General features: G+C 40.1%; 1 protein-coding gene across 8 annotated transcripts in view; it reads left to right on the top strand.

Moving 5' to 3' along the window:
• The window catches only part of ENOX1 (ecto-NOX disulfide-thiol exchanger 1), a 548245-nt gene that overhangs the window by 479133 nt on the left and 42993 nt on the right, over positions 1 to 26119 (top strand). For 7 of the 8 annotated variants that reach the window (XM_027767431.1, XM_027767428.1, XM_027767429.1 and 4 more), the window contains 2 exons: positions 8373 to 8480; positions 13262 to 13318. In XM_027767431.1, coding sequence (XP_027623232.1) covers positions 8373 to 8480; positions 13262 to 13318 — 165 coding nt within the window. The remainder of the gene's footprint in view (positions 1 to 8372; positions 8481 to 13261; positions 13319 to 26119) is intronic. The other variant, XM_027767432.1, reaches the window with a different exon arrangement.

The raw sequence follows: 26119 nt of genomic DNA, 5'->3' as shown, positions 1-26119 counted from the left end.
TGCCCTATAGCAAAAACCTCTTCAAAAAAAAAAAAAAAAACAGCATGGGGGTAGGGAGAGGTAGAGCACCTAGAGAGTACTTGGAGGCATAAAGCTGTAAGCTGTGTGTGTGGGTGACAGGATCTCACCAACGAAGAAGGGATTATAGAATGTTTCTTCCCATCTCAGATGGTGTAACAGGACAAGGATTTGGTAGAGCTGGCCATAGGTGGCCGTAGATGTAGGCAGAAACAGAGAAAGCAGGTTGGAGACAAGGTGTACAAACAGGATGAGGCTGGCTATGCACAGCCATGTAGGCCTGATGTTCAAAAATACTGCTGAGGTGATTCATCCGGAAAGTCATACCCACCATAGCCTTGGTAGAAATTCTCTCTGGAAGTCCCTGGGCCTCATTTCTTTACATGATATCCTACTAGTCTTTAAAGCAAATCCTTTAAGTAGGGCATCTGATTTGTAGCAAAGTTATAGAGATGGAATAGCAGTCATTAAAACTGAACCAAAAGAGCAAGATATAGGCTACTCCATGGTCTACTGGTTAAGGCGGCTGGGTCTTACATGACTGACTGTGTGGCTAAGTCCCTGACCCAGCAGCTTGAGAGATAGGCCGGGTGCATGTGTGTGCATGCTCAAAATCCCAAAAGGAGGGAGGAAAGGAAGAGAAGTGATTGTAGCATGACCATTCTTCATGAGAGAGGCTTTGTTCTCTCTTTGTGTCTCTGTCTCCCTCTGACCAGTGCATATACCCTTTAGGATGCAACTATCCCAATAGTCTTAACATCTGGTCTACATGCATAGATGCATAAATAAATACATAAGAACAAAACATATTGAATTTAAATTGCTGACACTCTGTGGGTTCCCATATTTCCAGGATTTTATCATGAATATTCAGTGGCTCATTTCCAATAAATGAAACAAGTAGTGATTCAAAATGCACATCCTGAGTCCATTCTCCTGATCCCTAAAAATCTCCTGGATTTCTAAGGAACCTATACTGATTGTAGCATTATTAGAGTATTGTAAGCCATCCTCAAGCAATTATTGTGACCTGACCTACCCCCAACCTAAATTTAGAAGGTTACATACTTCTACACCAACATGGGAAACACAAAGTCATTGTTCTTAAGGGTTCTCACTATTTTGTGCCAACCTCGAACCCTCAGCGATCCACCGTTTTGACCAAGATTCATGAATTAACACAATTCTGTTGAGTGTCAGCTTATGATGAAACATTGCTGGTGTATTCCATACAGATTATTTGCACTGTGACTGACGTTCATGGAATCTAAATTTATATAATGTGTTAACTGTATTAAAAAAAATAAACAAACTTCATCCTAGTAACAAAATTATAAAAGTTAAGAAATAAGGATAAGGAAAGATTACAGTTTTCCAAGAAAAAAATTTACCATATTGCTTAAGGAAGTATACACAAAACCACATCTCCAACAGGTTAGCTCATAAGTAGGAATGATGAATGCCCAGGTAGACAGCATCACTGGATGGATTTTAAGTTTGACATGTCCTGATTTCCATTTCAAACTGACAGCACAGTGGTTGCCAGGGTAGAAATCACAGACTAAGGCAGGAAAATTGAACTGTGCAAGTGGTAGGTCTCTCCCTGACAGTGTGACTTTGCGTACATGACTTAACCTCTGTATGCCTACAATTCTCCCGTCTGTGAAAATGGAAATGTGACCTCACTTATTCTGGGGCTCCTAATAACATTTGTAATGCTCTTTGAATTTGTCAGAAAGAAAGACCCATTACACACTGAAGTCTACATCCCCAAAGAGCATTAAAAATGATCCTATTAAATCATTGGCCTGGAAATATCAAGATGTGTCAGGTGTGGCATTTATTTACCTGCTTATTGTGTTTCCACTTGATTGACATACGGATAATTGTCTAATTGGAACATGGTCGATTGTAACCACCAAAGAATGTAATAGTACATCTGTTTAATGCCACAGTCTCAAATGTTAAATTAAAATTAGGCTGTAGTAAGCCAGTCCAACCAAGAGACCCTTCCGATTAGGTTATTGCTGCTTGTGAACTTCTGTAATAGAGGCACTTTGGTACTTAAAAATTTAAACTAGAAAGAATATTACACAGCCTCATAAATTTCAAGTGAAAAGGACCAGAAAGACTGACTAAAATTACCTAGTTGTAAACTATCTCTGTTTTTATAGGGCATCTAGTCAAATGAAGAATAGCAGTTTTGAACCACCACTGTTTGAATACATAAATATTAGATTTATGAGTTTGTACTTTATAAACAAAAGAAACCATTAATTATTTAAAATGCAGAAAACACTCTAGGGATTTTTATTTTTCCACCAGTGGTAATTTTATCATTTTTTAGATGGGACATAGAGAATAAATTACATAATTATAAATCCATTGATTGTATTTCCTTAGCCTTTAAGAAATATTCCTTTTCAGATTAAGGAGGATGTCTGGAACTGCCAAGTAATGAATCAAAATGTCTTAAACAAAATTGCTATTTTCCTTTGAAAGTTTTATGTAGCCATATGTTTAGAACTATAAATTACCCAGTAATAATCTTTAGGTAGTTTTGTTTGTCTATTTGGTGGGTTTTGTTTTGTTTTGTTTTTGGTATAATGGTTTAATCCCATAAAAATGGGGAAACAAGAGCAAACATTTATTCATTCCTTTAATTCACTACCTACTATATGTTGGAGATAATGTAATCATTAACCCTGTTATTAATAGATGTAGTCTGATTGGAGAAATAGATAGGAAGTGTGATATAACAAATGAACTGTGTGGGGAACATAAAAGATAAGTGAACTAAATTTTCCTGGGTAATTAGAAGCCATCTTTATTGAGTAAGAATTGAAGGATACTGCATAGAATTGTATAGGTTCTTCCCTGCACCAGGGCACTGGGTCAAAGAGGCAATTGGGAGTAAAATCAAGATGCCCAGCCATGTGCCCTGGGGTAGAGTTGTGTCTACCTTTTCTTCTCTTGTTTGTAGATTTTTGCTATAGGGTGCATGCACTCACTGGAGAGACACAGAGAGAGGGAAAGTGAGAAATCATCCCGGGGTGGACGCAGGGTGGGATGGCCACCCTGCTGTCTCTTCTCCATTCTCCTCTTGGGATTTTGGACAAATCATGCACACACACTTGGCATGATTTTCAAGCATCTGGGTCCAGGACTCCAACCAGGGCCTACTACGTGGAAGTCTAGTGCCTTAACTACCGTGCCACCTGTTGGCCCCAGGATGGGGCTCTTTTCAATTGCTAAAGACATCATGTGACTGTTGGCCTGAAGCAACATATGAACTGGACTGTAAAGAGTAGTGGAAACTGGACAGTGACACAGCAATAAAACAATCTGCAAAGTCCTGAGGCCTCCCTGTGTGCTCCTAGTGTGTGTGTGCCTATGACCCAAAGCTGGCTCAAGCTCAAGGTGGATTGTGGCATCAAGACCTAAAAAGGGTGCAGTCTGTCTCTCAGTCTCTCTCATTCTATGAAGAAATGAAATAATTAATTGATTTGAACACCATCAAGAAAGAAAGAAAAGAAAGGTGATTAGGAATCTCCCAGGCAGAATACTGAGTAGTAAGCTTGTCGAAGCCTAGCAAGCCTGGTAAAGGATGAGAAGTTCAGTGGATTAGATTTTACCTCGAAGGATTGGGGCCCTACCAGTATTTTTAAGGATGGGAAAATTTTGATTCTTGGGTGGTCAACTCTTTCAGTAGTGTAAGGCAGAGGAAGCATGTCCAGAGGAGATGGTAGCTTTAATTTTGACAACAACGTTAGATAAAATATCATAGAATGGGCAAAGAGGTTACAAGAATGATGAAAGGGCCAATGTTGGCGTTGAGGTTTTAGCTCTGGATACCAGAGGAAGAAGTTCACGTGTTCATGGTGAGTGGGGAGAGTGGTACGAGTAGGCTCAGTTTGAAACACAGTAAGTTGAAAGTCTGGTGGGTAGTAAGAGTACCTGCTCTGTAAAATATTGGCACACAAGATATGTCATGAACGTCATGAGCATGAATACAGTCGCCTGAAGAGGAACAGGAAAAGCACCTGGCATATTGCACAGCAATTAGAAAACCATTGGTGACATCGGTGAAAACAAGTCTGATAGGGTTCCAAGGACTGAAGTCACATAGTAGTAGACTGAAGATTAAATAAACATTGAAGGAGGTGGTAGTTTTTATCCTCGGTTACACATTAGAATTACCTGTGAAGTTTCAAAAAAATATTGATGTTTGTACCCCATCACTAGATATTCTGAGCTACCCAGTAGCTAATACTACTTTCTGCCAAGAAATTAGTATTTTTTATATGTTAACAGATAACATTAATGGGCAGCAAGGATTAAAAACCACTGCCCTGTTTTGTTAACAAGTGTAAATAACCACCACAACTAGTAAACATATCATGAGATGTTTAAAATCATAGGCAATCGTGAAAGTACAACAAATTTAAAAGATGAAGAATCTTTATATTCTTTTTTATAGTATATGAGACTGGCAAAAATTAAAATTCTGAATGCTTTTAGTGTGGATGTGGGCACAGCAGCTCTAATATATCCCTGGTGGGTCAGTAGGCTGGTACGGCCACCTTGCCAAGCAACTTCAGCAAATTAACTCGTCAGGCAAACCCTATGACCCAATGTCACTGTTAGAGTCTCACACCAGCGAAATCCTCCCATAGGGAGGAACATGAGCTACGTGTTCTGTTATGGCTCGCAGAGTGGGGACAACTGGAGATAATCTGAGTGGCCTTCACTAGGAGAGTGGATGTACTCCATAGATATTATACAGTCATCACAGTCCAAAGATTAGATACATAAAATACTAACATGGATGGATCTTAAAGATATAATGCTTATTAAAAGCATCATAAACTGGGCGAGCAGGTGGTATGGAGGTTAAGATGGTTGGATCCCACATGGCCAACTGCACAATTCCAGCCCCAGACCCAGTAGCTTGAAAACCATACTGGGCACATGTGCTTGAGTTTCCAAAATCCTGATAAGGGAGTGGAGGAGAAGGGATTACAGCACAGTCATCCCCCCGGGGGAAATTTCTCACTCTCTCTCTCTCCCTGCTATGCATGTGTGTGTGTGTGTGTGTGTGTGTGTGTATTCAGTGAGTGCACACACCCTAATAGCAAAACTAATATATATGTATATTATATAGTAAACATATGTAGCATATATGTTTACTATATAATATAAATGTATATATATAAACAATAAAAATATATATGGTAAGCAATAAAATATGAGACGTCACATAAAAATATAAACAAATGACTGTGTGTGAAAAATGCCTTTGAATAAAAATATAGACACTAAACCATTACAGTGATTGTCTATATACAAGAAGAAAAGGGAGTGATGATGAGAAAGATTTTATTTAACAAGTATGAGTCTAAGGAAGAATGAGATAAAATAGAAACTTGTATGGAAATGAGGACAAGGGAAGAGTATATGTATGCCTGTTTTAATAAAATGAAAAGATGTAAATGTGTAGATGAAATGGGTGATTCCAAGGGACTCCCCCTTCTTATTTATTCACAGGGTGTGAGTGGTGTTCAAGTAATGTTTCTTCTTTATCCTTCCCCAACTTGTGTTCATTTGATTTTTTTTTTCTCACTGCTAAAGCACTGTGTGGTAGCTACCAGTATAATAGAAAATCAACAAACAAAACAAACAAAAAGATTCATAGATCCACTTACCCAGAGACAATATCCAAATCCATTTCTGTGAGTGTGCTGCAAAATTAAATGAGATATTTTTGTAATCTGAACTTTTATTTGTTTTGCTAAGCAATGCATTATGAGGGTTTTCTATGTCCAGAGACATTTGTACAGTTGCCACTTCTCCTTTTCCTTCTCCTTGAGTGTGTGAGTCATGATAGGAAGGAGAGAGAGCAGTATGTTTGACAGAGTCTCCCCAGTCATGATTGTCTCCCCCAGCCTCCTATTTAGCTGGGCTCATAGGCACATACAGCCACACTTGGCATGGTCACATTGGTCTGGGACGTGAACCTAGGCCTCAACCTCACACAGTGCTGTCTTCACTTGTATCACTACAGGTGCTGTATATTATCCTGTTGTACAGATGCACCATTGCGCGCTTTTTTTTTTCTGAGAAATTTTTGCTATAGGCCACATGTGCTCACTGCAGACAGACAGAAAGCAAGAAACCACCCCCTAGGAGGGATGGCCATGCCGCAATCTCTTCATTCTCCTCTCAGGATCTTAAACACACAGAGACATGAGCCTGGCACAAGTTTTTGGGTTTTTGGGGGGGGTTTTTTTTTTTTTTAGTTTTTTTTGGGGGGTGAGGTTTTCGCTATAGGACGCATGCGCTCGCCAGACAGACAGAGAGAGACATAGAGACAGAAAGCGAGAAATCACCCCCCAGGGAGAATGGTCACGCCGCAATCCCTTCTCCTCCATTCTCCTTTCAGGATCTTGGGCACGCACGCACACGCACCCGGCGTGAGTTTTAAGCCACCTGGTCCGGGACGCGAACCACGGTCGACTACGTGGGAGTCCAGCGACATAGCCATTACGCTAACTGCTGGTTCCCGAGCCTGGCACAAGTTTTAAGTCACTGGGTTTGAGACTTTAACTGCCGGCAACTATGTGGGAGTCCAGCAATGTAACCATTATGCCATCTGCTAGTCCCAGATACATGGTTGCTAGTGTAGTCAAACATGGATTGTTTCTCAATTTTGCTACCTCCAATGCTGCAGTGATTGAACATAAGCAACCTACCTTAGAAGACAATTTCTTATCCTTCATTTGGCTCATTTTAAAAGGAGGTTTAAGGACTGGATTTAAAATAATTTAATGAAATGAAAATTCACTTGGCATCATAATTAAGAGCATTAGATCTCCTTGGAACTCTTCTGCGGCCAGCCATGAATGAGAATGAAAGAACAGGATCATTCCCCACTGTTCAAGCACAGTCATTTTAGGTACTTGTCCCTGGGCCAAAGTACAACATGTACTCCCTGGTTTCTGTCCTTTAATCAATTGATGCATAATTAAATCACACAGACCGTTTAGGGAGCCAATGTGGGATGCGTGCATTACCTCACATGTGATTATGCTAGGGGTAGGCAGTGAAGTGGGAGGCACCGAGATTTTAGAAAATTGCAAGGGAAACAGGACCAAGGTAGAGTCTTAAATTTGTGCCCAGTGCCAGAATAGGGAACAGCACACGCAAGCCCAAGAGAAGGCATAGTGTGTTTTTCTGAGTAGTTCCAAACCCCCAAGACCCCAAAATCATTAGTTTTGTAGCTTTAATTTAATCCTTCCAGTTGGTGAGTTTAAGCATGAGAAGCCCAGTGCCAGTGTTTCCTCAGGCTTTATAGTTAAGAATTGGCCAAGCAGCTCCGTAGCCAGTTTGGCAAGGCCCTGAAGAAGTAGCCTGGCTGTTGAAGACAAGTCGCTTCATGGCAGGAGCACACTCACACACTCATACTTCCACATTGTAAGTGCAGCATTTGGTATGCCTGGCAGCAGGAGAAATGCACTTCTGTGTCTTTAAACTAATCCTTTGCTGTCAAGAAGCTCTGAACCCACATAGCTGTTTCTGAATGTATTCTCCAGCCTATGTATATATTAACATATAACCATGTCTCAAAGAATTAGTACGCAGCATTCTTGGCAGAGGAGGTAAGCCTCCACATGAGTTACAGTTGCTGGGGCAAGGGAAACTCCAGGCTTACAAAAATCCCCTCAGTGGCCCTGCTTAAAAATAGCAGTGTAGGCCATAGCTTAGTGTTTTGACAGCTTATATCAGCAGTTTTCTCAGCTGATATATTGATTGCAGTTTGGACTTCAGTCCTGCTGATCTAATAAAACATCACCGTCATAACAGAGTCAGTCAGAGGATCTTTTGTGGTCCCAGCCACACGGCGAAGTAGCTTCACAGAGCTACTACAAAGCTAGCTTTACTCTAGTATGTAAAATGAAGGAATATTGGACAAGCTGACTAATTGTATATTTCACCCTTTAATCTCTTCACCTATAAATATGTTGCTTATTAACACTTGTCTACATATTTTTACAAATACGCATTTGTTCAAAGAAATATAATGATGCCTTCGTGAATAGTCAGACAGATCTTGTACATCGATATCAAAGAAGCCTAATAGTAGGTCAAAACTGGACACTACATACACTAAGCGGGGATCTCTCTCTCTCTGTCTCTCTTTCTCACACACACACACACACACACACACAGTCAAGTAAGTCTGGACTAAGCTTAAAGAAGTATAAACATCTTTCCCTCATGGTTTTGAATGGGTGTTTTGAATCTATTACCTGGCCTCTAATTTTATTTATGGTAAATATCCTTTAATTTTCCAGCAATTGCTAACCATCCAAGAGGAGTTAAACAACAAAAAGTCAGAACTGGAACAAGCACAGGGAGAACAGTCACACACACAAGCATTACTAAAAGTCCTCCAGGAACAAGTAAGTGAATGAGACGGCTCTGATTTAAGAAGCAGTTCAAACGCCCCAATGCACACAATCTCTTGTGTGTCACCCACGCAAACACCGCTGAAGGTAATCTGCAGCATAATTAGCCAGAACCCTGTCCAACTTCCTAGCAGCTTTGCTATATGGAATTTGTAATCTCATTCCCAGCATCACTGTCCTCACTCCTGTCCCTGTTTTGATGACCCACTCCCTCCAGCGTTGTGTGGAAGTTTCTCCTAGAAGACAAATGAAGTTGGAGAAAGTTTTAAAATATTGGCAGTGCAGATATATTTCAAAGGCAGCAGCTAGTGTCCTCTTAAGTCTAATTGTGAGGAAAATGAGTTTAGCATAACTCGTGGCAGGCCCGCAGATGAGAACTAGAAGGACTGATTCATGGCAACATTAAAAAAATATCTTCCTTGTGCATCAGGGTATTTATCTAACCATGGAGAGCAGCAGCACTTCTATATGGAGTTTGTAAATCTGATTGTTTCATTCTGGTTTTCTTTGATATGAAAGTGTAACCTGACATTGACAAGTGGAATGGAAAGTATTGTCTTACAGCAGGGTAAGATGGATCACTCAGCAGGCAGCAGAGTAAAATCTAAGCTCGCTGTCTACATGGGAGGAGCCCAGAGAGCTCTTGAAATGCTTTCCTATTTCTGGCCTTCACTTACTGCCAGCAGTGAAATGAATAGTAATTAGGAGGGAGAGAAATCCCATATAGTAACTCTAGTAACCCTTCATGGGTAATCCAACGTAGGCTGTTCTAAATTTTCCATTCAACTTAATGGTTTACGAGAAGGTTATATATAAATACATGTAAAGGTGATATTTTAGAAAGTAGGGAGAGTATGACCTAGCTATCTGTGACTCAGTCACTTTACAAGGGATTTTTATTTTCTGAATAATTTGGGTTCAAGAAAATATATTTTTAGTTATTTTCCACTAAAAGTACAATTGATTTGTGAAGGGAAATTAAAGATGTTAGATAGTTTATACACTTTCATACCTTTGGATGAAAATGATTAGTAAAATTAGTAATTATCTTTATATGATTAATATTGTTTCAGTAACTTTTACCAAGGACAAGTCTGTATGATTTCAGACAAATTAGATTGAAATGAAAAATCTGGTTGGTCAAATTCACAACAACCTGCTGTCTAGGAGACCTGAACTCACTGTTCTCTCCATATTTTTATTACTAAAAGACTCTTAGCAAAACTTATTTGGCCCAAATTTGCTTATGACAAAATGGAAATAGCTTTGCATTTTTATTGTTTTCTTTTCTCTCTTTTCCCTGGTATTTTTCTTTTAGACAGCTTTCAATAGAGTGGGGAGGGGTGAATTTCTCTTTTTCTTTAAATGATCAAGTCCTTTATTTTCATTTGAAGTCCAAACTTCAGTTGTAAAAATAGATCCTGAATTTTGCGAGAAGCGTCGATATATTCTTACTACGGCATGCATTTTTAAAGAGAAAAAGCACAGGCACTGGTGAAACATCATACTTCACTCTCCATTACTTTGCAAGGAAAAACAAAGAGAATGTGAAGAGGATTCAGAACAACTAAAATCATTAAAGGCCTATAAAACATGACTGAAAGGGAAGCATTTTTAAATCCGTAGAATTAATTTAAATAGGGTAGCTTTTTTCAAGCAAAGGCAGCAAGAATTCCTAAGTATAAGGGGACAAGTGATTCCCAACAGCCCAATGTGTTTGGGTGCTATTGCCCCTACAAGCTGTTTGCCTAAGAGCCTCTCCCTGCTACCCTTAGGCATCCTTGCAGAGGGAGGCCTGCAGTATACACATTCCTTCCATCTCCCTGCTTCCACTCACTCACCACAGACATACTCTGGAAAACACACCTCTCAGCTCCATGAGCATTGCATTATGAGGCTTTTCTTGGATTTGTATGGAGAAACTACATGCATAAACATTTTTCAGTGCCTGTATAGATATGGCCTAAATAAATGGAAGACTTGGAATTTTGCTATACAAAAGTAGCTGCCATTTGTGGGAATCCAGATGAGAAAAAATCGGTCTTGAGGGCAGACTCATCCCACCATTAGGTCCTACTCACTCCAGGGAAGGAAAAATCATTCTCTAACCCTCCCGGAAAGGTAGGGTTCCCTAAGCTCTTCAGGGAAGGCTGGGTCATTCCCTTGGAGGCAAGGAAAGTCAGACCATTTCCAAGACTCATCTGTTTGTTATGGGCAACTTCTCTAGTCCTCTCCAGGCTCCACTGATTCATGCCTTTCATCAACTTTATGATTGTATAACTTTTTCACAAACTCAGGTCTTTTCAGATAAGTGTTCAGCCCTATCTGAGCGAGCATAGCAGCTGAAGTGGAGAAGAGCAGGGAACAGGCTGGTGAGGGCAAAGCAACTGGCCTGGAGCTTCTGCTATAAGAAGAGGGACATGCTGCTGGAGGGCAGTTTCCAGTGGTCATTCCAGCAGCAGAGAGTAGCCCAGTGAATGGTAGCAGTAGACGGGAAGTAGAATGGCAATAAATAAGTAGCATTAAAGAGAGGGCAGAGTTAGAGGATACCACGGAGTAGCAAGAATGGAATTTATCTAAAAGAGAGAAAAACAATCAGCATATATCTGCTGGTAAATGTGTGGAAGTGGAAAGGACTTTAGCAAAATAGTACTTCACTTCTCCTGAAAAAGAATAAAACCTTATTCTGAGCTAACTTCACTTTAACTATGGCAACACAAGTTATGGAACCTAGGCTACAATGAGCAGAGGGGACTGACGAAGAGGAAGAGGATGAGGAACATCTACCATAAGAAACCTTAAACTAGAAAAGATAGGGATTATTTGGGGTTTTTTTGTTTGTTTGTTTTTGAGAGGTTTTTGCTATAGGGTGCATGTCCTCACCAGAAAGAGAGACAGAGAGAAAGTGAGAAATCACCCCTGGGGGGATGGCCACACCGCAGTCCCTTCTCCATTCTCCTCTTGGGAACTTGGGCACACACGCACACGTGCCCAGCATGAGTTTAAGCCACTGAGTCCAAGACTCAAACCACTACTTGGGAGTCCAGTGACTTAGCCATATGCCATCTGCTGATATTTGCTTTTTTTTCAGTAAGTCCTTTTTTTCCTATGGCGATAGGTATTTTTTGTTTTGTTTTGCTAAAAGGTGTGTGCACTCACCAGAGAAAGACAGACAGGAAAAGCAAGAAACTACCCTCAGGGGGGATGACCACACTGCAGTCCCCTCTCTTTCATTCTCTTTTCAGAATACTGAGCATGCACATACTTTCCCCCCACTGTGATTCTCCAGTCACTGGGTCTGGGAATCAAACTGTGTTGTTGGCCATGTGGGATCCTGCACCTCAACCTCCATGCCCACATGCTGGCCAAAGGTGATATTCTTATTGCTATGATAACACCTTTATGTTTTCATATATTAGTGACTTAAAACATTCATAGAAAATGGAATAAAAACAGTAGATAATTTTGGTACAAGAAATTTTTTAAATCAATGCATTATTTTTGCATAGTATACATTTTCTGTAAACTTTTTGAAGATCCATCATATATCATACATTGTCATGCTCCCTTGTGTTTGTTATATGTATAAACATTAATGATATAGCCCTAAAGAGCAGTGGGCAGATTTTTTTTTTTCCCTTAAGTAGAGGTGACAGGAAATGAGCTGAAGAGCCTTTCATCCATTATCAGCTACTCCATCCTCGATTTATTCATGTCACTATTCCTTTGGTGAAACCCTTTTTTTGACTTGGAGAAAGCATGGCTTTTCAGCTGAGGGTTTAAGATTCAAAAACAAAAACAAAAACAAAAAGCAACTAAGGAAATTTTTATTTTAAAATGCACAAAGAAAGAATTGATATTCTGAATCAAACACTGGTAATATATGTATATACATTTTCTTTCAAATTTTAAACAATTTAAATTTAAGCATAATGTGGATAATAGAGAAGATACTACTTCCTAAGCATAATATGTCATGAAGGAAAATGGGCAATCAGCTGCAAGACCAACTCATGCTTTTCCTTTGCTCTCTGCCTCTAAGTATCTGCTTTGAGTCATGGTGGGACTAAATGCCAATTAAAGGTTTCCTGAAACTTCAGGTAACTGATTATGCCTAAGCCCTTCAAAGAGAGGGCAGTGTTTTCAAATGCTCACTGTCAAAAATCTCATTTGAGAACTAGTTTTTTTCTAATGTTTCAGTGGCCAAGGTGATGTCTTTCCAGTTCATCCTCTGTGGAAAGAAGCAAACTGTCTTCTCCTCATAGGCCTCCAAAAATGATATCAGTCAAAGATGATCTTAAGGAAAGCATGTATGGTAGCATTGCAGCATGTTAAGATGACTGAAAATACATCACTCGTGAATAATCATTAGTATAAAATCATTTAGCTGGTGGCAACTTGCAAACACTGCAGGGTTTAAATTAATAGCAATCCAACTAGGAAATGAAATCATTTATTATTCTTAAGAACCAATTTTATACATTTTATGCCTATGGAACTGCTTTCTAATCTTATTATTTAAAAAATAATGACCAAGCCCCATTTATTATTATCATTTTATTTTTTTTGCCAGCCATCAAGCTTCATAAAATATTGGTCTCGAACTGATTTCAATAAGGCTCATTAGAATTATGTGCTCCATTGTTTTTCCTCATTGGAAGTTTTATAAAATGCAACCTTAGAAATTAGAGTTAACAAGATGATATACACTTAACAGACATACTTGCTTATCCATTTTTGTTTTGTTTTGTTTTGTTGTTCTTTAAAATTTACAGTTAAAAGGTACCAAGGAATTGGTGGAGACCAATGGCCACAGCCATGAGGATGCAAATGTAGGTACCACAACCTGGTATTTGCTCTTCTCAGTTGATGTTGGTTTAATGCATGGGGATGTGGCACTTGATTTATGAGATCCAGAAGGTCGGATTCCCTGACTCTCATTAGCATCAAATTATTATATAGGTTTTGGCACTAACATGGGATAGGTAGGCATTGTGAGCTTACTTTACCAAATGTCAGTTTATACACACTTGAGCTAATCCTTACCATCAAAAAAGCATAACCTGAGCAAATTCGTGTAAGTCCTTTATAATTCCAAAGCTGTCATCAAATGATGTGTTGGGAGGAAAATTAGAATGAGGTTCATCAAAGTAACAATTGTATATTACACATATGTATTTTATTGTTTGCCTGTCGATGAAGGTAATAATTCAATGATTGACATGCTTAAGAGGTCTCTTAGCAAACCTCTCTCCCAGAACATCCATTAAAGGTGCACCTTTCTTCTGTTTGTAACACAGAAGAGTAGCATAGTCTGTCCATCTTCTTGACAGAGTATAACGTACAAGGTTCCCAGTTAGCACCATGACTCCTCTTCATGTTCCTTGGATCTCCAATTGCCAGAAAGTAGAGAAGTATTCTTTTTATTTGGAAGTTCTTCATCTCAGATAGAATATTATAGCATGGAGGTCATTATCTCTCCATATGTGTCATGGTTTTGTTTTTGTTCTTAAAAAAATGATCTGATATGTGTATGTATTTGATTATCCTTATCACAGAAAATACTTACTAAGCAGTTCTTTTCACATAACACAGAATCAGACATGGTAATGATGCCTGATTAAGCTATGGCTAGGAGAAATTATATATTTCATGTTCACTCTTGTCTTAATTACATGCAGCAGACAGCCTAATATTCAGAGTACCAAAAAAAGCCTTCCTAATAATTACTGTTCCTAGCCAACAGATATTTAACATACAATGCTTTTTGAAGACCTACTGTGTTCATGGTGATCTGCTAAGTGCTATGAGGGTCAGAGTAAGGGTTACAAAGAAATATAAGGCTTCTTACCTGCTCTCAAGGAACTTATAACCTAATTAAGGGATTAAGGAATACATGACAATAATAAGGTATGATAAATGTACAGAAAGATGAGGCAGCTGTGATATAATGTAGCTTGAAATCTGGACTTTGCTACTTAATAACTGTCAGTTTGAAAGTTACTTAACCTCTCTGAGCTTTATTTTCCTTGTTTGTAAAAAGAATGACCAAGCCTAGTACAAAAAGTTATTATAATATTGTAATAAGGCCTATGAAACCTCAAGATTTTATTCATGTGATTTCCTTATGGTAGATAATCAGGCTTTCAGGATTGGTGGGATGTAGGTTTGGCTTCGAAGAGTAAATAGGATTGATAAAGTAGAAAGTTGGAGGAAGTCTCTCCCCTAGAACCTTCCATAGGCAACTCTGACTGAAGTAGACTTTGTCTTCCCACTACAATATTTCATCACTCCATCCAGACCCTCAAACATTTCTAAGGAAACATTGCTACCATGTTCTTCTCAACCCAAACTTTCATACCTACCCTACAAAGGGCCAATCCCTCCATGCTTTCCAAGGAACTACTATCTAATTGAATAAACAATGTGGCAACATACCTCAATTTCCTAGTCAGTAAACTAGGGATGATGTTTCCTACCTTTCCTTCCTTAAGTCTTATCATGAGGAGCAAATGAGGTAATAAATGAGGAAATATTTTGTAATTGTGAGGTTTAGTGGCATGAAATATTATTAGTTACACACTCTTCTGCTGATTGAATTAAATTAGACGATATAAATAAAGATAGGCCTGGCATAATATCTAGGGTTTAGGTCCTTTTTTGATCAATAATAAGAGTCATTTATTATTCAATGGAAAAGTGAATGAAAATAATCTTTGGGCTTTTTGTATTGTTTAGAGGGAAGTTTCAGCTTTTAAATACACCTCTCTAGGGTCAGATGTGGTGCCATGATAAAAGGCAGTGCTCTGTGAGGCCGACCCACATGGGAAGGTTCCTGGTTTGCCTCCAGGGATCTCCCTGAGCATTCCAGGTACTTATACGCCCATGATCTAGGACTGGCTGAGGCTGGGGGTAGATCACAGTATTAAGACCCTTTGGGAGGTGCTGTCTCTCTGTTTCTCTCTCTGTATACCTCACTCCTGGAAGAAATGAGTAAACAAACTTTTAAAAATAAGGATACTGCTCTAGAGTCCATGAGGCAGGCTTTGTAACGAAGCCAAAGAAATAACTGCCAAGAAAGGGTGTTCCAGCCTAGTAGGAAGAAGGAACAGCAGCTCGGGCAGGGTTGAGTGAGATACATATACAGGGGCAGACCCTGGGAGTCCTTTCCAGTCACTGCTAGTGGCTACCACCGTGGCTAAGCAGAAAGCTGGGCTAATTTTTACAGCTGCTGCCTAGTGTGCCAGGAGTTTCCCAGCCAGTGGATTGATTACTCACTTGTCCTCTTTTCTGTCTGTAATTTTGTCTCCCTTTGACAGTTTCCCTATACTTCCACTAGAGTATATGTAAGAAAAAAAAATCATTTAGTTTGGTCACACATTAAGAGTTTTAACAACGGCTTATGTCAAGATATTTTTAGACGTCTGGAATAAAATCTGCTTCTCATCTGAAGTTTCTACCAGGCATGAGGTGATCGGAAAGAGTTCGGGTTTTCAAGCCAGAATGAGAGGATTTGAATCCATGTTGATCACAGAACAGGCATGTGATAGAAGCAAGTAGTTTGACATTTCTGAAGCTCACTTTCTTCATTTGTAAGTGAAACCGAGTACATAAACACCTGGCCTAGAGTACATACCCAACAAGTATCAGTTCCCTCTTCATGCGTCAGTAGTATTTAATATAGCAGGCCCGACTGTGGCAGGATGGATTTCAATGCAGATCACAAGGTTCAAAACCTCTGGCCCAGAGGCTACTGACTGAGACATAGATATTTTTTTTCAGTATAATTATTTATATATGAGCACAAGAATTTTATACATTATCATTCATTAATAATAATTATATAGTAGACTGGTATAAATTTAACTGAGTACTCTTATGATAATTGATCATTGCTTTTAAAAAAACAGTATATATTACTACAAAAGTACCCAAAAAAGTAAGTCTAAAGCTCACAAATACAGAGATAAAGACTGGGGCCCAGTTGGTGACACAGCAGTCAAATGTGATGCTCTGCAAGGCGTCCCAAATGGGAAGGTTTGTGTCCAAAGACCTCCCTACATAGCCTGGTCATGTGCATGCCCAAGATCCAGGGCTGGCTGGGGGCAGAACACAGTGTCAAGACCCTTTGGGGAGTGCTGCCTCTCTCGGTCTCTATGTGTCCGTCTGTATCTCTCTCACTCATGAAAGAATTAAAGAAACTTAAAAAAGGAAGGAAAAGACCTTAGTATCTCATTACTCAGAGACATACTAACATTTTCCTGTAGTTTTTTTTTCAGACATGTATGTGTATATGACCAGGGGTAGGGGAGACAAATAGATGGACAGATGACTACCATCTCTCTCTCTTCCATTTTGTAACATTTTGGCTTCTCATTTTAAGTATTTTTCTTGTCATCAAATGTTCCTCAAAGACATGATTTTTAATGACTGTGTAATATAGATATGAAATAACTGAACTACACTCTGTTTCTTAGGCATTTAACTTCCCATTTTTTCTATTATAAATTATGCTATAATTAACATGCCCATAAATCTTGGTCACCTCTCTCATATTTGTTTCTGGGGGACTCTGCGTATTTATAGCTGTATCAGAAGGCTGGCTAGGAGCATCAGACTTTTGGAATTGCTTGGCATTCAGAATGTTAATGTGGCAGTTGTAGTCCTAGGTATCCATTAGTCGACCAGAAGGGATCTCTTAAAAGATATATCAAGCCTTGCAATTTACTCTTCTACCTTAGTCTCAAGAGTCATCTAACTCGTGGTCCATTATTAACACTTTTCTTTTCTTTATTTTTTTTATTTTTATTTTTTTTTTGAGTACTGACAGTATCTGACCAATACCTGTCTAGCATTCTGGAGGTCTTAAAACAGACAAACCCTTAAAATGCCCAAACCTTCTCCCCTTATCATAAGATCTTCAAGGTTATGCCCATGAGAAAAGTTTTCAGAAGCCTCATTTAAAGTCATGAGGGCCAGAAACTGAAGTCAACTGCAAGGTCTTATTCTCTAAGAGGACTTGTGCAATTCAGGCTCATACTTGCTGATTTTAAATAGTTTTTACTTTGTACTTGGAACTGGATATATTAATAACACATGGAGGGCCCAACTTTTTAAGTTGTGTCCAAGTTTAAAACTAGCCTTTATCCTAGTTCCCTTCGGGATTTTAGTTATTCTAGATCTAGTTTTTTTTTTTTTTCCTAGAAAGCACAACTATGAGTTTTCTCAGATATCAAAAATAGATATCAAAATCTTAAATTAGAAGGAAAAATAACGATCTGTCCTCATCTTTCATCTCTTCATTTGTTTACTTAGTTCTTCCCTGAGAGAGAAAGAGGTGGGCACTGCCAACAATGTCCTTATGCTGTAATTCACCCCACCCAACCCTGGCCAGACTGGGTTATGGGCACACATGTATTTGACATACACAAGGAGACTGAGGGACATGAACTGAGGACCTTGGCATGTGGATCTGGTTGCACAAGTGCTGTTTTTACCATCTGGCCCCATGGCATCTCTTTTGATGACAATCCTCTCAACAGTTTCACCACCTAGAACCCTTACATGTGTGACTGTTTAGAGAGAAAGTGAAAGGGGAGGGGTGGGGATGAAAGAAATGTAGGAATGAGTAGGAAGGGTGAAATAAAATGATGACTTAAGCCTGCAGTGTATAGAACTGTTCTAAAAAAATTTCCGTGAATTTTCTTTCTTCCTGTCCTTGTTTCTGTTACAAGAAAGCTGCTATCTCATATTGCTCTGTTTTTAAGATTCAAGATTCAGGTTCATATACTAAGGTTACAGAAATCATTTTCAACTTGTAAAGAGGTTTAATTGGTGACATGGAAGGTTACCACTGTCAAGTAGAAACACCTTTCCCACCCAACGATAAAACAAAAACACAAAAGAAAAAAAAAAAAAAAGACTTTCCAGTTTTTTATGTCACCTTCGCAAGAAAGTAAATCCTCAGAGCTGTCTTTAAACCTGTCAGAGTAAAGATGTTAGCATCGTATGGAAGAGATACTGTGGGAAGAACATTCTTCAAATTCAGTGCACCATGGCAGAAAGCTCTGGTGAGCTTTTGTGGTGTGTACAGGGGGCGGGGGAGGGGGCACTCTGCAAGTGTTGCATCCTGTGCCCAGTTTTAAATGGGGCTTTCACCCTTGAGGCAGAGAAGCAGGAAAGATAAGAAGATATGCTGACGTACTAAACATAGCAGGAAAGAAAAAGAAAAATTCCATGGAAAACTGGGACCGTGTTCTCAAGGGGAAAAGACAACTCAAGCTATAGCCTTTTTTCCCATGACAACTCGGTGCCAATCCTGGGGCCCCTGATCTTAAACCAGGAGAGAAGCAGACAAGATAGTAAAGGACTCTGTAAGAATTTGCACTTCTCCAACCCCATCCCATGGGCTCTTCCAGGAAATGAGCCCCACCCAGTGAGGACCATACCTATCAGACACCATAAGGTGGGACCAAAGATTTTATGGCTCCTTCATCCCCCTTTGTTTCTTTTCTCCTCATGGCCTTCCTTCTCATCTCCTGTTGCCCTTGGCCCTGGACAGTGCCCCTCAGTTTGAGTCACAACACAGCCAGCCATCTCTTTTCCATTCAGCAAACCCACAAATATTCACTGGGGGAGACTGCAAAGTGTAGGAGTTGAGAACAGATCCAGGTGCTAAGTAGGCTGGTTTTTATACCTGCCACAAGTAACCCCTAGCTACACACTGACCCCTGCACCTCTGGTTTTGTTTCTTTCACTTCTAAAATGAAGGTACTAATTACACCTATCTCATAAACTTCCTATGAACCTTGTTATGCAGTGCTAATGTGGTCAGTACATGCAGGTTTTGTTCTTATTCCAGCCTTGCATATGTCAGGCACTGTGCTAGATTCTGGAGACCCACTGATGAGTCTGTGGACAAATAACGCTGACAAGTACCCACTGATGAGTCTGAACAAATACAGACTTGTTCCCTGCCCCACATGGAGTTAACTCCTTGTCTTCATGCCCTGCTTTTACCACAACTTCCCTGTCATGTTTCATTCCATTCAGACTCACTCTTTGTCTTCAGGTTGATATCATGGTGGGAATGATGGGCTCGAGGTAAGTTATTTATGCATTTCCAGCACCCCTCTGGAGACAAGATCTTTACTGGAAAGATTGAGTAGTTCCAGAAGGCAGGGACAGAGAGTATCTAGAGAAGGTCTGGAGGCATGATATAATGAGTAGCACATGATACATAGAGAGCTTTAAGGACCCCAACATTTCAATGGGAAAGGCAGTAGCCCCTTGGTCTTCTTTTAGGCAAAGATAGACCCCCGTCTGTGGATGCCTGAAGTGAAGAAAGTAGACTTCGATGTACTAATATTTCCTTTACCTTGTGATATGCTGCCTCGTTCACATGTTAGAGAGCACACCCAGAACTTGGGCTTTCCCTCTAGTCACATTTCCCTAACATAACATTAGCAGAAGAATACAGGGTATCTCTCCCCAAAACACATGTTTCTTATATCAAAATGGCACAGATACAATAGTGTAGTATCACATACTAAGATTGTTTTTTTTTTTGCGGGGGGGAGGGGGGAGAGGTTTTCGCTATAGGGCACATGCGCTCGCCAGACAGACAGAGAGAGACAGAGAGACAGAAAGCGAGAAATCACCCCCCAGGGGGGATGGTCACACCGCAATCCCTTCTCCTCTCGGGATCTTGGGCACGCATGCACACGCGCCTGGCGTGAGTTTTAAGCCACCGAGTCCGGGATACAAACCGCAATCGACTACGTGGGAGTCCAGTCACATAGCCATTACACTAACTGCTGGTCCTTTGCTGATTCTTTCTTTCCACTTTCTCCCCGCGCCCAGCCTTGACACCCCCTGCCCCCATGCAGCTGTCGTCTTCCAGCTGGTTCACATTTTCTGCTGTGAATTAACTAAATGCCTTGCCATTTGCTGTGAAACCCATAATTCCATCTGAAAAAATAAATAAATAAACACTTTAGCTCCACACCCTTGAAAAGGTCGATAACTAGAAGGAACATCCCCACGCCAGCAAGCGCTGAGCTCCAAGGAAGGATTAGAGACGGAACTGCTGTCAAGATAGCAGACGCTGGCTCCATGGTTACTGCTCTTCTTCCCCGTCAACACCCCAGTACCTCACTGCCAACTGACAGTGTATTTCCACAGCTGGAGCTTAGGGCTAGGCCGTGTCCTTTTTATAACGATGGGAATTGGTAGTACTTGCTTGGCCACTGGTGATTTGAAACATATAACAGGATTAGCACATGTTTAATAAAGCCGACAAGCTGAGTTTAGAGAAGTATCTCCTTTCCCCCGGGCCAGGTTAGAGAAAAATAGGTAAAGGAAACAGGAATTTAAGCACTGTGTGAAATGGTCTACATGGACACAGGTACTCCCAGAAGCAAAACCAAGATCTGAACAAACGTCGTTTTTCTGGAGAACAAAATATGCCTCCCTAAAAAAAGTTTATCATAATACTACCTGATGTAAAAGCAAAAGTAATTGTTTAGATCAGTTACTTTTATAGGGTCAGTATACATACATGTATATACATATAAATACTCTTATCTTAAAAGTACCATTTCCTTTTTCTGTGGAGAATTTGGAAATGCAGAAAAATATCAAGAAATGCATGATCATTTTTTTAAGAGATTTTTGTTATAGTGTGCATGCACTTGCCAGAGAGACAGAAAGAGAGAAAATGAGAAATCAACCCCTCCCCTGGAAGGTGATTGGGAGAATGGCCATGCTGCAATCCCTTCTCCTCCAATCTCCTCTCGGGATTTTGGACACGCATGCACACACACCTGGTGAGAGGTTTAAGCCGCTATGTCTGGGACTCAAACTGCAGTCAGCTATGTGGGAGTCCAGAGATGTAATCATTATACCATCTGCTGGTCCCAAAATATCCATATTCAATGTCACTACCCAGAAGTTAGTGTTTCCATCTCTTTTTATTTCTTCCATCCTTGTCTACATGTACCTATATCCATTTTTACCAAACTTAACAGCATATCATATAAACAATCTTACATCCTGGCATTTCTTCTTTATAAACCATGAGCATTACTCATGTTATTAAATAAATTTTCTTCATATGATTTTTAATGACTTCCTAATATGTCATGCTATAGATGTACTCTAGTTTATTTAATCAGTCCCTGCTATGAGACTTTAAACTATGATTTAGCTGTCACAGATAGTATGCGATAAATGTTCTTTAATAATATATTGGTTAACCTATCCACCATGTAAGCACTTTATAAATGGGAAAACTTGGGACCAGCAGTTAGTGTAATGGCTCTGTCGCTGGACTCCCACATAGTCGACCACGGTTCGTGTCCCGGACCTGGTGGCTTAAAACTCACGCCGGGCACGTGTGAATGCGTGCCCAAGATCCCGATAGGAGAATGAAAGAGAAGGGATTGCAGCCTGGCCATCCCCCCTGGGGGGTGATTTCTCACTTTCTGTCTCTCTGTCTCTCTCTCTCTGTCTGTCTGGCGAGCACATGCGCCCTATAGTGAAAACCTCTCCAAAACAATAGAAAAAAATAAAAGGGAAAACTTTTGTGCTTGATTGGGATTTAGGGACAGAGGGAGAACCACTTTAAAAAGGTTGGAGCTCAGTTCCTACTTGGTAAGTGGTGAAATACACAGCCCAGATGCTGAGTTCCTCAACAGGGAGAGGGGATGATGCTCAAGAATATTTGCATTTTTGAAGAGAAAGACAAATTGTTATTATCCATAAATGACTTAGGCCAATACTTGGATATGTTATTTGGGGTCTTGTGCTTTGAGCTTTGTCATAGTCTTCTTGGCCTAGGGATTGCAGAACCTGTGCCCTGTTTGACTCCCAGACCAACGCTAATGGAAACAAGCTACCACTACCCACATGAGTCCTATCTACCTTCTCAGGAGAATACATGACATTGAGAAGAGTGATTCATTTAAAGTTAACAAAATGAGTTATAACCTTAAACAGAAAATTAAGCTTTTATTTCTAATTATGACCAAGTTACATGTAAGCTTTAAATCATTAACACAAAATTTATACACCAGCATACAGACATGACTTCAAGGCAAGCAATATTTTAAAGTCAAATAAACCTACAGGCCTCGATCGTAGTATTCCTGCCTCCCATGAGATATGGCTCAGCACTGCCTAGCATCCTGATCAAAACTGAGCAGGAGGAATGTTCAGTAGCATTTGTGAAAAGAACCAGGAGCCCACAATGTGCACAGAAGCAGTGAGAGTTCTAGTACCTCCTAGACAGGAGGAGGGCACCTCCTTTTCTCAGGCTCCTTCAGTTCCTCTTGACAGCACCAGGATTAATGGTCTGAAAACTGCCAAGAGCAAGAATGTACCACCAGGCAAACTTCATTCTTTTTAGTCAGTATGTCATTCTGGAGCCATGGGGCTTCCTAGGCATTTTTATTATTTAGAATATTAAATGTTCCATGGTGATTTTCACACCCCTTGGTTTCCAAACCACATGTGAGACCAGTAAGGAGAGAGGTGTGAATGTACCCACCAGTGCTGGGACCAGTGCTGGTTCAACTCACCACCCTTGACTCTGGTCTTCCACAGAGATTCTCTAAACGGTTCTCTCTAGCTGTCCTGGGATGGTTCTGGAATGCTGCCAATGGTGTATTTCTACATACACCATTCATCTCTAGACCTTATCCATCATGTTGGCACATAACTCACTGAACTGTGGTTTTCATTAAGGAAATATGTAGAAAGTAATAAAGAAAACAAGTAGATACAATGGTAGGAAAAAGATAAACAGGGAAGAGGGTGGGAGAAACTTGGACAGGGGAAGGTTCCTAAGTTTCATTGCTCTCTCTGACCCATCAGGTCTTCTAAGTCAACCTGACAGGCAGTCAAGACACAGTTTTCACCATCACGCAAACCCTCCCCCCAGTGTTAACTTGAGTAGTTACACCTGCTTCCACCAATGGTGTGTTTATGGTGGCACAAATATACATTCTTAATGAAAAGTTGATCCAAAACTAAGATGCTTACATTCAAAGTAAAGAGCTAGGTTATTAGTCCAAAAATAAATTATTAATGGGTTTTCTAAGAAAAAGTGCAAAGGTTGGACTTGAAAATAAATATTTTTAAATTGCTTATAACAAAATGGAGAATGTCCTAATCGTTCCAACCACCAAAGTCTTTCCTGCTTTGTTGGAGACTCCCTTCTCCATACCATTCCTCCCCTGTTAAGGCCTAAAGGTGGAAATGACTCAGCCCCACATGTGAGTTCAGGGCCACCAAGTGCAGCTTCACCTGCCCTCCTCATCTGCCCTCAGGGCCCAAGGGGGACCCTTTGTAATTGCCAGAATGTGGAATTTTAATCAAAGTCCCAAGAAGGTTGCAGACTTCACACAGTGACTTTAATGCTAGTGTAAAGTATTGTACAATTTTAGAACGTTAGCAAACCACACCCCAATGTGAATCCCCTCTATGTGTTTGTAATTCAGACAGAGCAAAAGCTAAAGTCGGAGGGAAAGCTGTTGCCTCAAAGAAGAAGAATCCATGTGTTTAGTTACGTTTTAAAATTATGTTCTTTAGAGAAAGAAAGCACGACTTTCCTACAAAAATGAGCCTGCAGTTCTTAGCTATGCAGATGTCAGAGCCAAGGAGGCCTTTGCCTATCACCCTCTCCAGGTAGTACCTGCTGGCAAACATGTGTGCAGGCAGCCATTAGCCATGTACATGGAAGCCATTCTCCCCAACTCTACAGGTTACCCTGAAAATGAGCACTTCAATTTTTTTTTTCAGATTTCTGTCCATTAAAAAAAAAATTTTTCCCCCAAGAAAACCCTCTGAAGTCTCAGCATCCCAGCCTTGAAATTGCCCTTGGAGGGGAGATTCGTGGCTGTGTTGCTCATCATCATAGTGTTCTATTGTTGTGTCAGCCTCCCTGTGTGATTATGGAGTGGCTTTCTCTGTCTGGATGGTTTCCAAACTGCTCAGTGTACGCTGATGAGCTACTTATGTTTATGAGTCTTGCAGAATCTAATTTGCACAGATAGTTTCTTTCTATGCCAACTTTGAGAAAGACAACTTAAAACTATAAGGAAAGTCTATAAGTGCAGTCTAGATAAAGTCCTAGTACCTGTGTAGGTGGAATTCCCTGCCTCCCTCACTATACATGTGTACACACACATAAAGTCTCACAGCTGATCATGTATGTGTATTGTATATGACAGTATTGCAGATTGGTCCCTTTGGTTAAGACATGTGCATTGGCCTGCAATTGAGGGTAGCTGTTGACCCGTTATCTTGAATAAATGACTTTAGGCAGCAGGTTGAATTCGGTCAGGCATACCATTCATTAAACTTTCTAAGAAATTTATTTTTTTATTGATAAGTCAACTGTATCCATCCGTCATGTTGTCCTTTTTGCCTACAATGCAAATCCTAGCTGCTCGATCTCTTTTATTGGGACCTTACCCTAAGATCAGTTCAAATCAGTGATCATCTTTTCCAGTCTTCCAAGTATTTATCAACATTCCAAACATTTTGAACAACCAAGATGTGATAGGCTTATCTCCTCAACTCAGGCATAAGTTCCTTAAAGCAGGGAGTTCGCATGTACCTTACAGAACTTAAAAGAGTGGTAAGCCTATGTCAGTGGGTACATGTGCAATACTATCAACTGGTGATTGAGTTGACAGGAATTTCAGCAGCCTCACACAGATCTGTGAATCTGTTGGGGCTGATTAGGTGAAAGGTGCAAACCTTTCCTTCTCTGTATTATCCCTTCAAGGTGATCTTGAAGATAATCATATCAATTTTAGTTGCCTTTAGGATGTGTACAAAGAGGCCAGCAGGTGGTGTGGTGGTTAAGGCACTAGATTTCCATGTGGTTGACCACGGTTCAAGTCCTGGTCCCAGCAGCTTGAAACTCAAACCACGTGTATATGTGCCCAAAATCCCCAGAGTAGAGGAGAAGGGATTGTACTGTGGTTAGGGGTGATTTCTTGCTTTCTATCTTTCTGTCTCTCTCTGTCTCTCTTGCAAGCACATGTACCTTATAGCAAAAATCTCTCAAAAAAAGACGTGCACAGAAGTTTCATAGACTGTAGTTAGAAATGACATGGTAGAGATCATCTTGTGCAACTTTCTTATTTTACAGATTTTAATTTGGCATGTATTTTTCTTATTTAATTATTATATATCTGTGACTCTTACCTTCTCCAAGGCACTACTTCTCCGTCTTTAGTAAGCAACAATATCAAAACAAAAGCTTTTTAAGACAGATTGTTAGGCCCTATCTTAGAATTTCAGAGTGGTAGGTCAGACTGGGGCCTGAACATCTGCATTTCTAGTAGACTCCCAGTGCAGCCTCTGAAGACCACAGTGTGTGTCACATTGCTGCCTTTTCTCCAGCCCTGACTAGGCCAGGTGCCACTATGGGCTCCCCCATCACCCAGGCCTTCTGTTGTCATAGCTTATCTCACACTATATTTTAATAAATCCTACATGCTGAAGCAGCTTCTATACTTTTACATTCTTTAACAGAAGAACTATTATTATTCACTTTGAATTTTGTTCTCTAACACCTAACCTACATTATAGGTCCTCAATATATGTTTGCTGAATGAAAG

Source organism: Tupaia chinensis, unplaced genomic scaffold (assembly GCF_000334495.1).
Source record: "Tupaia chinensis unplaced genomic scaffold, TupChi_1.0 Scaffold144262_1, whole genome shotgun sequence".
NCBI lineage: Eukaryota > Metazoa > Chordata > Mammalia > Scandentia > Tupaiidae > Tupaia > Tupaia belangeri.
Note: the sequence above shows the minus strand (reverse complement) of the source record. Positions and strands in the feature narration are given on the sequence as shown.